General features: G+C 51.1%; 1 protein-coding gene across 5 annotated transcripts in view; it reads left to right on the forward strand.

The window, feature by feature from the left end:
* Positions 1–15,813, forward strand: part of Gramd4 (GRAM domain containing 4) — a 78,242-nt gene that overhangs the window by 27,360 nt on the left and 35,069 nt on the right. The window contains exons 2-4 of one of the 5 annotated variants that reach the window (XM_057792308.1): positions 5,239–5,297; positions 5,656–5,866; positions 14,997–15,117. In XM_057792308.1, coding sequence (XP_057648291.1) covers positions 5,705–5,866; positions 14,997–15,117 — 283 coding nt within the window. In that variant the 5' untranslated portion in view covers positions 5,239–5,297; positions 5,656–5,704. Of the gene's footprint in view, positions 1–5,238; positions 5,298–5,655; positions 5,871–14,996; positions 15,118–15,813 lie in introns of those variants that run through there. The other 4 variants (XM_057792306.1, XM_057792307.1, XM_057792309.1 and 1 more) reach the window with 4 other exon arrangements.

A 15,813-nucleotide genomic window follows, 5' to 3' on the forward strand; every position in this document is an offset into this window, starting at 1 on the left:
TATTCATTTAAACACTGCCTGGCCCATTAGTTCTAGCCTCTTCTTGGCTCTCATACCTTGCTTTAACCCATATCTAGTAATCTGTGTATCACCATGGGGTTGTGGCTTACCGGGAAGATTCTAACCCACGTCCATCTCGGGCTGGAGCTTCATGGCGGTTGCCTCACTTCCTTCTACCCAGCATCCTGTTCTGTTTACTCCACCTACCTAATTTTCTGTCCTATCAAAGAGCCAAGGCAGTTTCTTTATTTAACCAATGAAATCAACACAAAACAGAAGACGCACCTACATCAGAAGATCTTTGCAAGTCGTCTCAGATACTCTGCTGATGACGGTAATGGCTGTTTTGCTGAGGGGCTGGTGTTTTACATGGCTGACTGATGTGATTGCCTGACCATGGGAAATCTAACCCCCTTCATGTTCTCGAGGCTTAGGGGCCACCTTCTCAAGAAGACAGAGCTTTGGCTGAGGGCCAGGTGGCTCAGTCTTGCTCAGCAGCTGGCGGCCCCTGGGATTGTTACGCAGGAGCAAGGGTTGGCGTCCAATGGGAAAGAGGATGTGGTTTATCCCAGGACCTGTGGGAGAGCTACCAGATAAGGAGGGCTGAAGAGTGTGGCAGGGCCTCAGCTTGTGGGTCGTGGGTTATAGATCTGTGTATCCAAACTCAGACTCTGAATTCAGAGCGGAGCTTCGGCTGGAGGAAGGTGAGCCAGAGCTGCTCTCAGGCCAAGTGCTGAGACTGGCAGCTGCTTTTATTTTCTTAGTCCTGAGCTTGGAAAGGGAAATAAAGCCCTTTGTGGTTCCCAAGACCGGGATTCTCAGACACTGCCTCCTTTGTGTGTCTGGAAGCCATTCAGGGCTTGCCAGTACAGTGTGTGGTAACACTCCAGGGCTCACTTGCGGGTCTGGGCAGCTGGCAGCGTGCCACTCGAGCTGGAGGAGCCTAGAGAGCAGAGAGCACCCACTGTCCTTCCCTGCTAGGGCCTGCAGATCCTAGATCAGCCAAACCTTTGGTGCCAAGCCTAGCTCTCAGGCTGGCAACTACATGTGTCCTTGAAACATGCCCCTGCATAGTTGTATGTAGGGGTGTGTTTAAACACGCCTCCTTCCAGATAGAATGCAGGAATGGCCCAGCTGATGGTACTCTGAGTGTACGTCACTTCCTTGAGGAAGTCTGTGACTTATGGCGGGGGGCATTGAGCTCCAGGTGGCATCTGCTCATTTGAGGCTGCCTTGATCTTGACAGAAAGGGACACGCCCCTCCAGGTCAGTCAGTCAAGGCAGAGTCTGGTGCAGCCTTGGGAGAAGTCTGAGGAGGGATGGAGAGGCCACCTGAGAAGCTAGTGGCACCAAAGGAGCCAGCAAAGGAAGTGTTCCATCTCAGGAAGTGCCACTGCACTATACAGAATTTGACAGGCTGAAGGGAACGGGTGTGAGGGAGCTAGCTGCAAGGAGGGCTGGGGTGCACGTGGGGGATGTGGGGTACGCGTGGGGGATGTAGATTCATGAGAGGATCCTGCTGTAGGGAGAATAACTAGGCTATAGGCCAAAGAGTCACCTCCTTCCGTGTCCTAGGGGTGGTGGTCAGTTGTACACAGTGAGGTTCGGAGGGGCCCGTGGAGGATACATGGTAGCTGGAATCAGGGTAGCAGGGGAGACTTGAGCACAATGTTGGCATGGTGGGCAATGCTTCTGCCCGTTGCATCAACACCCAGCCTTGGAGGGTGGGCAGCCCCAGGCAGCCTTGGTCCAGGCTTCCTCCTTTATAAGCCAGGTGATGTGTATAGTTGAACAGTGGCTTCCAAATTCATGTCATCTGGAAACAGGGCCTTTGCAGCTGTCGTTGAGGTGCGGTCACCCTGGGGCGGTGTTCCAACTAGCAGGGGATGCCAGTGTGGGGTGGCAGATGTCCCTGAGAAGGTCAGAAGGGACCTGTCTCTGGTGACTTGAGTTTTGGTCCTTTGCCGCTGAAGCCTGAAGAGTTCATCTTTTTGCGGGAACTAAGGGGCACCAAAAGGGGAGCAGTGGGGTTGGGAAGAGGCCCTCCGATTCTCCTTACTTGGGGAGAGTCTACACATCCTGGTTCTCCCTTCAGTACCTGTGTGAACAGCTCAGCAGGACCCCAGGTGTGGAGCTGAGCAGGTGGCTGGGAGCCTGAGCTCCCATGGATAGCCAGCCTGCCATGCCTTCTTTTGGGTGGTGGCAGGCTGGATAGACCCCTTTGTCTCCTTTCCTCATTTGCTTGCTGCAGCTTAGTGGAGAAGTTGACCCTAGTTCCAAGGAACTCTAGAGTCTCAGACCGGGGAACCCTCTTGAGGGAGCCCTCATGGAGCCAAGAACTCCATGTAAAAGCATGCTTCCTGCCTTCTTCAGCCTCTAGGTAGCCTGTGTCCGCCCAGGTGCGTACCCTCCTGCATCCATGGCAGTCTCTCCCCTACCCCCATTCTCTGCAGCCTCTAGCAGCAGAAATAGGGCTGGGCGTTCCCAGAACAAAAGGAGGTCAGTGCCAGGTTGCTGACCCTCTACCTTGCTTTGCCCTCTATCTTTCTTTCTTCTTCTTTTCCCCTTTATTTTTATTTGTGTGTGCACCCATATGCTTGTCGTGTACCCACGCATGTGCAGAAGCCAGGGGAGGACATCAGATGTCCTCTGTCACACTCTACCTTAGTTCCTTGAGACAAGGTCTGTCATTAATACTAGAGTTAGGCTGGCAACCAGCAAGCCCCAGTGTGCCTCCTGCCACCAGTCCCCACAGCACCAGGTTTATAGGTGTGCTCGTGGCTGGGCTTGTCTTTTTACATGGGTGCTGGGAATTCGAACTCGGGTCCTCATGCTTGTTAGCAAGCCCACTAACACACTGGGTTCTCTCCCCAACCCCTGATCTTAGTTTTCTCAATTAAAGCCATCGGCACCAAAGTTCCTGGAAGTGGGCTGGGGTGCTGGTGTTCATTGAGGGAAGGTGGTTGGAGTTTTACAAGGCAAAGCCTTCTAGGATGGATGGATATGGTTCATGTCCCCAAATGCACCCTTAAAAGTACTTAGTGTGGTGTGTGCATCTTACCATAGTAAATAAACCGCTGGAGCAAAGACATTGGAAGGCACTGTGACTCGCTGAAGTCACTCTGAGCCAGCACCCTGATGAAGTGTGTGTCTTCCCATACCTGTTTGCATAGTGTGACCACAGGGCTGTGGCTCTTTGCAACTGCTGTCTTGTATGAGGCCACAGTAGATGCCATCTGCCCTGAGCACGGCTGGTAGTGAGCGAGGGTGATACACAGGTGATACAAGGTGTGCTCGCTCCGTTGCATTTGTGGCAGAATCAGATCCCACAAGGAGGACCACTGGCTTTGCGGACTTCTGTGCCCTAGGATCCCGAATCACCTGCAGTGTGTGTGTTGGTTTCCTGTTTGGTAACTCAGCCAGTTTCTGTGTGAGCTAGGAAGTGGTCCCCCACTCCACCCCAGTTTAGTCACACAGCCCTGGAAAATGTGAATCTCTCACTCAAGTTGGCTGCCTGCATTCCCTATTGCAGTGTGGATGCTTTTACTTTTAAATGTTTGAGCTTTTTATGGGTTTGTTTTTTACATTTGTCTAGCAGTCTATGCTTTTTTACTTTGTAAATTTATTTTTCAGACTCTTTAAAAAAATTTTTTTAGACTTACTTATTTTATATTTTGTATAAGAGTGTTTTATCTGCATGCATGTGTGTGTACCATGTGAATGCCTGGTGTTTGAGGTCGGAAGAGAGTACCTGATCCTTTGAAACTGGAGTTGTGAGCCACCATGTGTGTGCTGGAAACTGGTCCCCTAGAAGAGCCGCCAATGCTCTTAACTCTGCTGAGCCATCTGTCCAGCCCCTCCTCTCCATCCCTCAATGTGTCTCCTCTCTGGTAGCTTGCTGTATATGTTTTTGAGTTTAATGTCCCTTTGGTCCCCCTGAAATTCATAGTTCCTGCATGTGATATGTTTCCATGTGGCTTGTGTGTGCTCCCATCCTGAGTGACTGCTTATCCCACCCACCACACTGTCTACAGCTGGGTGTAGGTTAGATTCCATTTCCCTGGGGGTCTGCTTGCACTCAGAGGCCCTCAGGCCTGGCGTTCTGCAGTTCAGAGCAGAACAAATTCTTTTCTTTCCTTCTCCTCCTACCCCGGGATCTCATGTAGTCCACATCGGCCTTGAACTTGCTGTGTAGCAGAGGATGACTTTGAGTTCCTGATCCTTCTGCCTCCGTCTCCCAAATGCCAGAATGACAGGCAGGTATCGCCACAGTGCTGGGGATTGAACCCACGGTTCCATCCATGCTAGGCAAGCGTTCTGACAACTGAGCTATTTCTCCCTGATCTTTGGGGCAATATCTGATACATTCTAACCGAGGTCTTACAGGTTCCTCCATTAGTGAGTCTAGCTGTAGGCTAAGGAGAGCAGGAGCCTTGGAGGCAGGCAGGCTTGTCTGTTGCAAGCCTGTGTCCACCGAGGGCTTCCGTGCTGCTGCCCCAAACAGGAAGCTCTTCCTGCCTTGCTGCCCTGAGTCCACCCAGTTCACTCCCCCAGTTTTCCTTGCGTGAAGACAATCCTGTGGTTGACTGGGCCTAGGCCCAGGCCTGGGGTCAGGCCCTCAGCATGTGTCATCTTGAATTCCCAGAATACTTTGGCCTGGTCAGGATTGTTTCTGTTTCAGAGACAAATGTCTCTGCTCGGAAAGGAGGTGACGGTGGAGCAGGTTGGAGCCCAGGCATTTCACTGTGCCGCACCCTGGGGCCCCAGGGCTCTTGAAGATGCCAGGGTGGGGTCTGTGGATCCTGACCTGTAGCCCTAGACCTGGAGCTGTAGGACTGGAACTGGGCCCTCCCCTGCCTAGTCAGCCCTGCTGTTGGCCCGGGAATGAAGCCAGCTGGACACTGGGGAAAAAACAGCCCTTCCCCCTACCTCCTGGGGATTTTGAGGGTTGCTATGGCTCTCCTGGTTCAGTTGGGATAGAGGGGCGGAGAGCAGGCCTCCGGGGGTGTCCATCATTTGGTACACATTGTCTGTTAATTTACATGAGCTTTGTATGCACCACACAGTGTGCAACGTGACATGGTACCAGGCCTTTGCCTAACATCTAAGTCCATTTCTAGGAGGGGCTTTGTTGTGGGAGCTGAGTCTCCAAGACCAAGCCAGTATTTGATGGTGAGGGGGGAAAGTTGGAAAGACAAAAGAATGGATGGATTCTGTCCCTGCCCATTTTTTTTGCAGGGTATCTTCAGAGGCAGAGGTGATGCTCCAGCCCATCCTTGGTGCTGTCCCAGGCAATAGTATGTAACCAGTTTCCAATCTTAACTCTTAGGATTTTGGAGAGTGGTCAACCTTTTCATTCCCAGCTCTATTTGTCCCTATACCCTTAAGCCTGTCACTCTGTGGTTACCCAGACTAGACCATCCCTGTGGCCAGGAGGGTCCCCCTGACAACCTGGGCTTTCTTCCACTGTTAGGACTTTGCACAGGAAGAACCTCAGCAGCTGGCCATGTCGTCTGTGATTGGGTGGTGACTGGTCTGGTGAAATGTGCCCATTCATTGTAGAGCTGGGAGCTTACTGTCAGCCTCAATATAGAGCTGGATCCAAACATGGCAGGGGCAGCAGGGCAGCCACTGACGTGCTCCATTCTCTTGCAGGGAACCCTCCCGTCATGTCCAGGTGAGGCCGAGGAGTGCCGTGCTGAACATGCTCAGGAGGCTGGATAGGATCAGGTTCAGAGGCCACAAGAGAGAGGACTTCCTTGACCTAGCTGAGTCCCCAAATGCCTCGGACACCGAGTGTGGAGACGAGATCCCTGTGAAGACACCACGGCCCTCACCCCGGGACAGTGAGGAGGTCAGGGACCCTGTGAGTATGTGCCAGTCCCCGAGTCTTGCATTCTTGATGTGAACAGCAAAGACAGTATGCCCAGCTCATAGGTGGCCAAGCGAAGATTCATGCCTGACCAGGCAGTTTAGACATACACAGAGGCCCAGTCCTCTGTCCCTTGTTGCCTGTGTCCTTCAACACGCAGAGTCAACTGGGACTTCTGTATCAAGTTTTGTCTAGACACTGCATTGCTTTGTCTTGTTTGTTGGTTTTTCTGGGTGTTGGGGAAGCTTCTCACATAAGCACAATGTTGTAGCCTGGCTTGACCCCTTCAGGAACATTGGTGTGGGGATGGGGCACGGTGAGGCTGGTCTAGAAGCTGCTGGCACCCTGCTTGTCTGTCCATGCCAGGATGTGTGTCACTGACCCAGCCACTGGCTGAGCCCTCATTAGCCCACACAGTGGCCAGTGGCAAGGAGCCTTTTGTCCAGGCATCAGATATCACTGGAGAGCCTTAGCCAGGGTGAAGCTTTGGTGTGAACAAACCAAGGGCCCCTGCCTTCCTGAGCTTGTATTTCATGGGTGTCGGGCGGGGGAGTGAGAGTCTAGCTGGGCCAGTGAGTACCTTGCGGTCTTTCCTCTGGACAGGTCTCTTCAGTCTCAGATTGGCTGTGGTGTGCACATCGACTCAGCCCCCTCCCTACTACCCCAGAATCCTTGAATGTACTTGATGACCATTGGTTTTCCCTCTCAGCCCTGAGCCTGGTACTCTTTCCAGATGTGGCTGCGATCAGCGGCCTTCCCCTAGCTCCTATATTATTAATGCTTCATAATAGGATGGTGACTGTGTACTGCTCCTGGCAAGATTAATAATTTACTAGTGCTGCCTCCTAAGAGCCTGGCTGTGTGCCCTATGCTGCCTGGCCAGGTGGGTGGGGTCATTTGCCTTCCTATTTAACCTCTTGGTGTATTAGACGGGTGCTGTTCCAGAGTTCAAAGGCCATAGCTAGTCCTTCAGCTTTTGGTCTAGGGGAGGGCCATGCGTCTAGCTTGCAAAAAGCCATGCGCCTTTTGCAGATGACATACAGAGCAATAGAGGACAGAAATCTATATCTTGTCCAGTGCTGGTATGGAGTTGTGCAAGTTACAAGTCTGGGTGAGATGAAAGTCTTTGAGGCTGAGCATCTCAGGGATGCTCAAGAATTGCCCTGCACCTACACACATGTGTGCACACACAAATTCACAAGCATGCATACACATGTATATACACATGCATACACACATACACAGACCCTATGTGGCCTACCTGTGATGTCTGGCCATCCCTGGACCTCCTGCTGGTGACATAGCTATGCATGGGGCTAACAGAGATTCTGAGGCCATAGCAAGCCCATGGCTACATGCCATGTGACCCTCATGGCACACATGGGCTTGATGGTAGTTAGGTAGGGAGTGGCACATTCTTTTAGGCCAGGTTTTTGTGGCAACTTTGGGTGACATTGGTTTATATTGGGATACCTGGTGAGTGGACAGGGCATATTTCCATATCCTACCTTGCTTATCACAGGGGAAAGGTTCCTGATGTGTTTTAGTCTCCAGGGGTGCCATGGTGGGGGAGTTGACCTTAGGCAGAAGGGAGCTGGCTCAGAAGGCACAGGTTCTGTGCATACTAGAGAAATGGGAGGAGAGATTACAGGATTTGGGGGTCTTAACTAGAGATAACATCTGGATTTAGGGGCTACTGGGAGGGACAGTGCTGAAGCTAGTTATCGTAGAAGGAGCTGTGGGCTGCGTTCCTGCCACCCAGCTCCTGGCTGCCTGGCTAGCTTATGCCCCGAAATAACAACACACAAATTGTATTCATTTAAACACTGCTTGGCCCATTAGCTCTAGCCCTTACTGGCTAATTCTCATATCCCGATCAACCCATCTCTAATAATCTGTGTAGCACCAGTCTTACTGGGAAAGATTCAGCATGTCTGACCTGGCGGCTTGCTTCATTGCCTCTGGCTCTGAGAGGAGCTGCCCTGCATCTGAGCTCACTTCCTCTTCCTCCCATCATTCTGTTCTGTTTACTCCACCCACCTATGTTCTAACCTATGAGGTCAAGCAGTTTTTATATTAATTAACCAATGACCTTCCTCCATCAAGTTATTTTAGGGTAACTAGCTTGGAAGTATAGTTTGGGGAATGTGGGCTCCTAAGGGAGGCAGAAGAACAAGAAGGGACATGCCAGGGTGCTGTGCTAGTTGGATGGGCCATCTTTGATGTGTAGGAAACTCCCTGTGCGACATGAAGGTCCCCGGAGAGGTGTTGATTTGGGAGGTAGGCTTGACATCCTGGGATGCAGCTGAGAGCAGCTCCTGCAGAGGTCTTGGCAAGGTCAGACCTGGGACCTAGGCTCTTGTGCCTTCCAGGATTAGGGAGCCCTGTGGGGAAACTGCTCCAGGGACCTCCCTGCATGGGATCAGCCCTAACTCAGCGCATCGTGTAGAGTGCCGGCTCACTGGTTGTAGAGGGACCAGGTGATGCTGTTTGGCCTTCACCCACCACTCAGCACCCACAGTTTAAAAAGTGACGTGTTGGTGTTTGTTCTGGGCATGCTTTGAGGCTTAAGTGAGCTTGGTAACTAGTTGGATCATTGTTACCATGCAGGTAGGCGTTAGCCTATAAATGTGTGGCTCAGAGGCTCCTCCCAGGCCAGGTTCTTTTTAGGGCCTTGGTCTTATAATAAGTTCTCTCCAGGGACTCCAGGTCAGGGTGCAGGGGTAAATAGTCTTCCACGCCTGTGTTTCTCCTTCTTGGGGGTGCAATAACCCTTTGCCTTTTATAGCCTCCTGGAGAGATTGGGAGCCCAGGCAGCAGCACAGAGGCCTCAGTGGTTGGTTGATTTGATGCCCTCATAGGAGCACCCTTGTGGCATTACAGGGGCCATTGTATGAGTTTGAGTCAACAGTCTCTAGTGTACACTTGATATTGTGCAGCCCAAGAAGGACTGTGTGTGCTTTAATGGTCACTGGTAGATTCCCCAGCCTCAGTTCTGCCTACTGCCAGTCTGCTACATCTCTGTAGCTTTGCATATTTAAAAAATTAGCTGAGCGTGGTGGCACACACCTTTAATCCCAGCACTTGGGAGGCAGAGTTAGGTGGATCCCTGTGAGTTCGAGGCCAGCCTGGTCTACAAGAGCTAGTTCCAGGACAGGCTCTAAAGCTACAAAGAAACCCTGTCTCGAAAAAAAAAAAAAAAATTTCCCCTGGGCAAGGTGGGTTATGTCTTTATTCCCAGAACATGGGGAGGTAGAGGCAGACAGATCTCTATGACATCAAGAACTGTCTATATACATCTGTCTGCCTGCCTGCCTGCCTGCCTGTCTGTTCGTCCGTCTGTCCGTCCGTCCATCCATCCATCCATCCATCCATCCATCCATCCATCCATCCATCTATCTCTCTATCTATTAATCTATCATCTGTGTGTGTTCTTGTGCTTGTCATGGCATGTGTATAGAGATCAGAGTACAATTTGTGGGAGTTGATTCTTCTATCATAGGATTCAAACTCAGACTTGGCCACAGGTGCCTTTACCTATTGAGCTGTTTCACTGGCCTGGTGTTTCCTATTCTGTACATTTTCCTATAAAATGTCTGGCACAGTGTGTGGCCATTGGTATCTGGCTTTCTTGCCTTTTTGTGGCTGAATTGGGTCCTGTGGTTTGGTCTGGAAGTATAGTTCAGTGATGGAGTGGTTGCCTGGCATGCGCAAGAGCCTGAATTCAGTCCCAAGTGTATCTATATGCATAATCTTCTGGAGTGGTGGCATGTATCTAATTCCAGCACTCGGGAAATCAAAGCAGGAAGATTACCACAAGGCCAGCCCAGGTCATATGAGAAGTATTGGGCCAGCTGTAGCTATATAACAAGACTCTGTCTCAAAAACAAAACAAAATAACAATAACAAACCCCTAAAATAAATCAAACAAGCCCCAGGGTTTGGATGGACCATGCTTGCTTATCCATGCATACACTGGTAGACATTAGGTTTGTTTCCACTTTGGCGCTCTGGCAAACAACAGAACACCTGGGAATATAGTTTCTCACAAACATCTGTTTGCATCTGGAGTCGCTGGGTCTTGTGGAGGCCCTGTGCTTCTGAGGGACTGCTGTACTGTTTTTCCCAGGTGACAAGGCCATTTTCCATTCCCATGTGTGGGGGTCTGTGGATTCCCCCCGGTTGAGGTGGCCCAGATGCCCCATTCACCCGTGCCCTGTGGAGCGCTCTGCGGGAGGTCGAGCTGCCTCACTTAGCAGGCATTCAAGCTCCCACTGTGGAATGTGTTTCTGCTTCTAGTGACCTCCCCATTGAGGGACACTGGTGCCGTCCAGTTTGCAGTATTGCTTGGTCTGTGAGTCACATGTCCCACTCCTATGAAAAGTGACGGGGCCTCCAATGGCTGTTGAGAGCTGCCCTGCTCCAGGCAGTACAGTTCATCCCTATGACTGGCGGAGAGGCCCATGCTCCCTCACCCCCACCTCGGGTTCCCTCCAACTCCCGTGTCTGCTAATTCAGGCAAAAATGACATCTCAGCTTGCCTGGCTTTTTATCATGAGGGAGATGATCATCTTTATACTCACTTTATTATGTAAATTTACTGTAGTTTTGTCACGGCCTCAGGTTCATGTTCAGGCCCCTGGTTTCCAGGTCACAGTTACTCACTTCTAGTCTAAGAAAGGAATAGCTAGGGAACCATGATGCCTATAGAAGGATTCAGCTCAGAACTTCGGCACAGTGCCCTGGAGGCTTGTCATCCCTGTTGGACACCTTGGTCACTTGGCCAGGCCCCTTAGGCCTAGCTTCACTGCTGCTGGGGTCAGGGGACTCCCCTGAGCAGTGGCCACTTCTGCATGGAGGCCACTAGAACTCACAAGCTGAATGGAAACCCTGAGACCTGGGTGTCGGGATACCCATTCAGGGATGTAAATGGGTGCATTCAAGTGGAACTTGCCATCTAGAGATGAACTGGCTGCTTTTGGCAGGAGATTGCTGAGCTCATGAGGTTGGCCATTCTGTCCCTGCCCCCTCTGCCTTCTCTGCCAGCTTCTACACCTGGTGCCTGCCTGTTGTGTGGCCACCCTGCTCCCTTCCAGGTTGGGAGGCCCTGGTTCCTCTCAAGCTTCCCTTCTTGCTTTCATCACTTGGGGTCCACCCGTCCTAGCCTGGCATGTTGGGAACAGAGTGGCATCATTGAGTCTGGTTTCCTGGGCTTTGAAAGCTGGTATTACCTGTAGACTCTGTAGCTGTGACAGCCAGGGATCTGGAGTTGGCTCTGCTGCTAGGGGGCTGGCACGTACAATCAGAATGTCTGTGCTGGCTAGTGCTTGCTTCTTGTTCATGGGGTCTTCTCTGCCGTGTAACTCATAATGATTACCTACCTAACAGCTGGGTATCTCCTGGGCAGGGCCTCATTTATCCTGCCTGGTCTGTGCCCATACCTATGGCCTGGCTCGCCTAGGACTCCTGCTGCAGGGCCCCTTGACAAATGTGGCAGCAGACAGGCCTGCCAAGCCCAACAGAGTACTCCCTCTGTAAGCCTGCTGGTGCTGTGAGCAGAGCTAGTGAAATATTTAACAGTTTCCTTGTAGGCGAGATCAGACCGCAGTCAGAACATGGGGCATTTCTTAGGGATGAGGCGGGAACAAGGCTGCGGAGTTCCTGGGCTGCTGGATCCCATTTCAATTCAGCATTGGTGACCTCCTTCCTAAGATAGGACTTGTCTTAACATGCTGGGGGCAGGGAGGCTAGGCGTGACTCAGACACACAGAGAACGAGGAGAACTTAAGAGAAGGTGCATAGACAAGAGGGCCGGAGAAGAGATGGAGACAAGGAAATCAGGGTGCACATGCTAGCACCAGCCCGGGTAGAAACTCTGAGGGAACGTTTAATTGTTTCCTGTTCAGGAGGTGGGTGAAGCCATGGGAGATGAAGAGGGGGCAGAGTTAGGAATTAGGTGCCCGCCAGGACCACTGGTTGTGTGGCGCAGAGCTGGGTTAAAGATGAGCACATCGCATGTGTCCTGAAGTTGACATTTGAGATCGTGTGATTGTCCTTTCACGGACATCTTATTACCCATCTGCCTTTGATGTGTCAGGGGCTACTTGAGAAGACAGGAGCTAGAGACAGGCAGCCATGTGGGGTTTTGACTGCCAGTCTCATAGCCTGTGTATATAGAGTCCTGCACCCTGAGCACTGCAAAGTCTCAGTGGACTCTCCTGGCTCAGTATGTCTAGTCTGGCATTGACTGGGTGTGAGCCACCTCTGGACAGATGTCTGCATGTCGTTTCTGGGCTGGGGGCCTTCCCACCTGATGGTGAGCTTTCTCGGGATCCACTATTTTTTTTTTTTTTTTACAGTTTCAGAGATTTATTTATTTTTCTTTCTTTAAGATTTCTGCCTTCTCCCCGCCACCACCTCCCATTTCCCTCCCCCTCCCCCTATCAAGTCCCCCTCCCTCGTCATCCCTAAGAGCAATCAGGGTTCCCTGCCCTGTGGGAAGTCCAAGGACCACCCACCTCCATCCAGGTCTAGTAAGGTGAGCATCCAAACTGCCTAGGCTCCCACAAAGCCAGTACGTGCAGTAGGATCAAAAACCCATTGCCATTGTTCTTGAGTTCTCAGTAGTCCTCATTGTCCGTTATGTTCAGCGAGTCCGGTTTTATCCCATGCTTTTTCAGACCCAGGCCAGCTGGCCTTGGCGAGTTCCTGATAGAACATCCCCATTGTCTCAGTGTGTGGGTGCACCCCTTGCGGTCCTGAGTTCCTTGCTCATGCTCTCTCTCCTTCTGCTCCCGATTTGGACCTTGAGATTTCAGTCTGGTGCTCCAATGTGGGTCTCTGTCTCTGTCTCCTTTCATCGCCTGATGAAGGTTAATTTTCAGGAGGATGCCTATATGTCTTTCTTTGGGTTCACCTTCTTATTTAGCTTCTCTAGGATCACGTATTATAGGCTCAATGTCCTTTATTTATGGCTAGAAACCAAATATGAGTGAGTACATCCCCTGTTCCTCTTTTTGGGTCTGGCTCACCTCACTCAGGATAGTGCTTTCTATTTCCGTCCATTTGCCTGCAAAATTCAGGAAGTCATTGTTTTTTACTGCTGAGTAGTACTCTAATATGTATATATTCCATACTTTCTTCATCCATTCTTCCATTGAAGGGCATCTAGGTTGTTTCCAGGTTCTGGCTATTACAAACAATGCTGCTATGAACATAGTTGAGCATATACTTTTGTTGTATGATAGGGCATTTCTTGGGTATATTCCCAAGAGTGGTATTGCTGGGTCCAGGGGTAGGTTGATCGGGATCCACTATTATGTGACATAGGACACAGGTGGCGATGCGTGTCTTCTTTGGGAGTTTTCATGTCCTGGGCAGGGGTTTTAGAGTGCTGGGGTACTCATGAGTTCCTAGCTCTTCTAGAAAAGGTGCCTCTTGGCTGGATTTATTATACAATAAAATTGATCTGGGGAGTGACAACCAGAGGACCCCTTGGGTAGACCACACAGCAGAAGTTACTGTGCCTTCAGTCACCCCAAGCTTTCACCATGCCTCTATACCAAGGGACCAGGTCCATATCTCCATAAACAGGTATCCTGATAGGCAGACAGCTGGAAGTGCAGTCCAGACGCCCTGGCAGGGTATCCATCAACTGGAGGGACTTTTTGCAGAGCCTCTGGTCTCTGCCTGCCCCTTCATCCTATGCCCCCTGAAGGGTACACATATCCACAGTGCTCCCCCAGCTGGCTTGTCTATACACATGTCCTGTTGCCTAGGAGAGGTTTGGGGTCCCAGCAAGCTGGTCAGTTCCCCTCTGTTGCTTGCCAGGCTCTAGTGTGCCATTTTTGCCATGTCGATAGCAGGGTCCAGCTGTGAGATGACCACGTGAGTTCCCACTGTGGCCTGGGGGGGGGGCTTCTCAGTGATGGGTGGGGCTGCTTTCTTTTCCTGTGGTCAGCAGGAGGCATAGCTGTGTCAATGGCATCGGCAGTGGGAGCTGTGACTCCAGCCAGTCCTTAGTCAGTGGATAGGACAGTGATAGAATTTGCTCTCTGGGGAGCCAACAGGAAGGGCCTGGTGTGGGGTGTGCTCATCTTGGCTCCTCATAGGACCCACTTAGAAGCTGTTTTCCCCTCTGATCTGCTCAGTGTAGGATAGACACCTTTGGGATACCATTAAGAGATCTGCTCTATTTGAGTCATTGTGTACTGCAAGCAGCAGGACAGCATCATGTTTTTTTCCCCCTCTGTAGTACCACAGTCAGTACTGCTATCATCGCGAGGCTTAGTGCTGGCTGGGGATAATGATACACACTCATGAAGTGGAGGCAGGAGGATCATGAATTTGAGGCTAGTCTGGACTGTATTATGAGACCATCTCAAAAAACAAAATAATATTTAACATTAAAATGACATTTAACACTTTAATTACTGTTTTAAACCCTTTCCATTTTTAAGTGGCTATGTGTGATGCGCATGTTTGATGTGTGCGTGTGTGTGTGAGTGCATGTGCACACGTGTGCATGTAGAGGCACAAGGTTGATGTCAGGAATCATCCTCCATAGCTCCACTGTATTCACTAAGGCAGGATCTCTCACTCAAACCCAGAGCTCAGTGATGGTGACTCTTGCTAACCCGTCTGCTCTGGAGACTCCCTGTCTCTGCCTTCTGAGGCTGGCATTACAAGTAGGCTTCCGTGCCCACCTGGGATTTATGTAGGCTCTGGGGATCCGAACTCTGATCTTCATCCTCGTGTGGCAAGTGTCTTGACCACTGAGTAGTGTCCCTATCTTGAGGGTTTGATGTTTGTGTGTGTTCTTTCTTAAGACCTCGCTTGTGTCAGGTGTGAGGAGATCCACACTGTCTGCGATCCTGAGGTGAGCGTGTGTGCTGGTACACAGTTGTAGAGCCCGTGCCTCTTTGTCTCATAAGTTCAGAAAGATGCTCTTGGGGCCCTAGAGCCACGGTATTGACTGTGATGTGCTCTTCCTTGTGATCCATCTGCACTAAAGCACCAGAGGTTGCGACTACCATCCCAAGGCTCTGGGGCCCCTTAAAACCAACTGGGATCAAGCAAGGCTGCTGTAGTGTGGCCCTCTGAACTCTTGCTGTTTTCCTTCCAGGCTGGCCCAGGGACCCTCATCATGGCAGCAGGTGTCCAGGACTTTAGCAGGACAGAGTTCGATCGGCTGAACGAGATCAAGGGTCATCTGGAAATTGCCTTACTGGAAAAGCACTTTCTTCGTGAGTACAAGAAAGTCCTTATGGGGGGATGGGCCACTGCTGAGTGAAGGCCGAACTGGGAGTGCTGTGGTGTGGCCACGGGACAGGTGTGGGTGGGGGCAGGCATGAGTGAACATAGGTGTGTGTGTGGATGGGTGTGAATATAGACGTGGGGTGATAGGTGTGAACATAGGTGTGGGGGGATAGGTGTAAACATAGGTGTGTGGGGGCATAGGTGTGTGGGGATAGGCTTGGACAGAGATAGACATGGACTTGGCCGTCCCCACATGATACTTCCCCTCTGAACATGTGACTGTTGCCTGTTGCCTCACAAAAGCCAACCCTGGCCTGTGCTTTGCAGGTGGGATGAGGGAACAGGAGTCTGGGAAAGGAGGGACCTAGTTCATGAACTTGGTTGGTTTCCGTGACTCAAGCACAGTTTACTCAGACTTTTCAGAGCTCCTTTGAGAAATCTGAAGCCATTTGTCCTGATACGCAGGTGCACCTTGGGACCCTTCCCCTCATGGTTCTGCTGGCTAGGTTCTGATCTGTGAAGTAAGGAGGAGGTGGTTTTGGCAGAACAGGAGCATTTGGAGTCACCACCCAATAGCATCTCACGTTTGGTCTTTCTCTTGACTTCCGTGTCCTCCTGGCGAGGAAACTGAGGCACAGATGACTAAGTCATCCTACCACTTGGTGGGAGCAGTAAGAACTTAA

This window comes from Chionomys nivalis, chromosome 17, assembly GCF_950005125.1.
Source record: "Chionomys nivalis chromosome 17, mChiNiv1.1, whole genome shotgun sequence".
Taxonomy (NCBI): Eukaryota; Metazoa; Chordata; class Mammalia; order Rodentia; family Cricetidae; genus Chionomys; species Chionomys nivalis.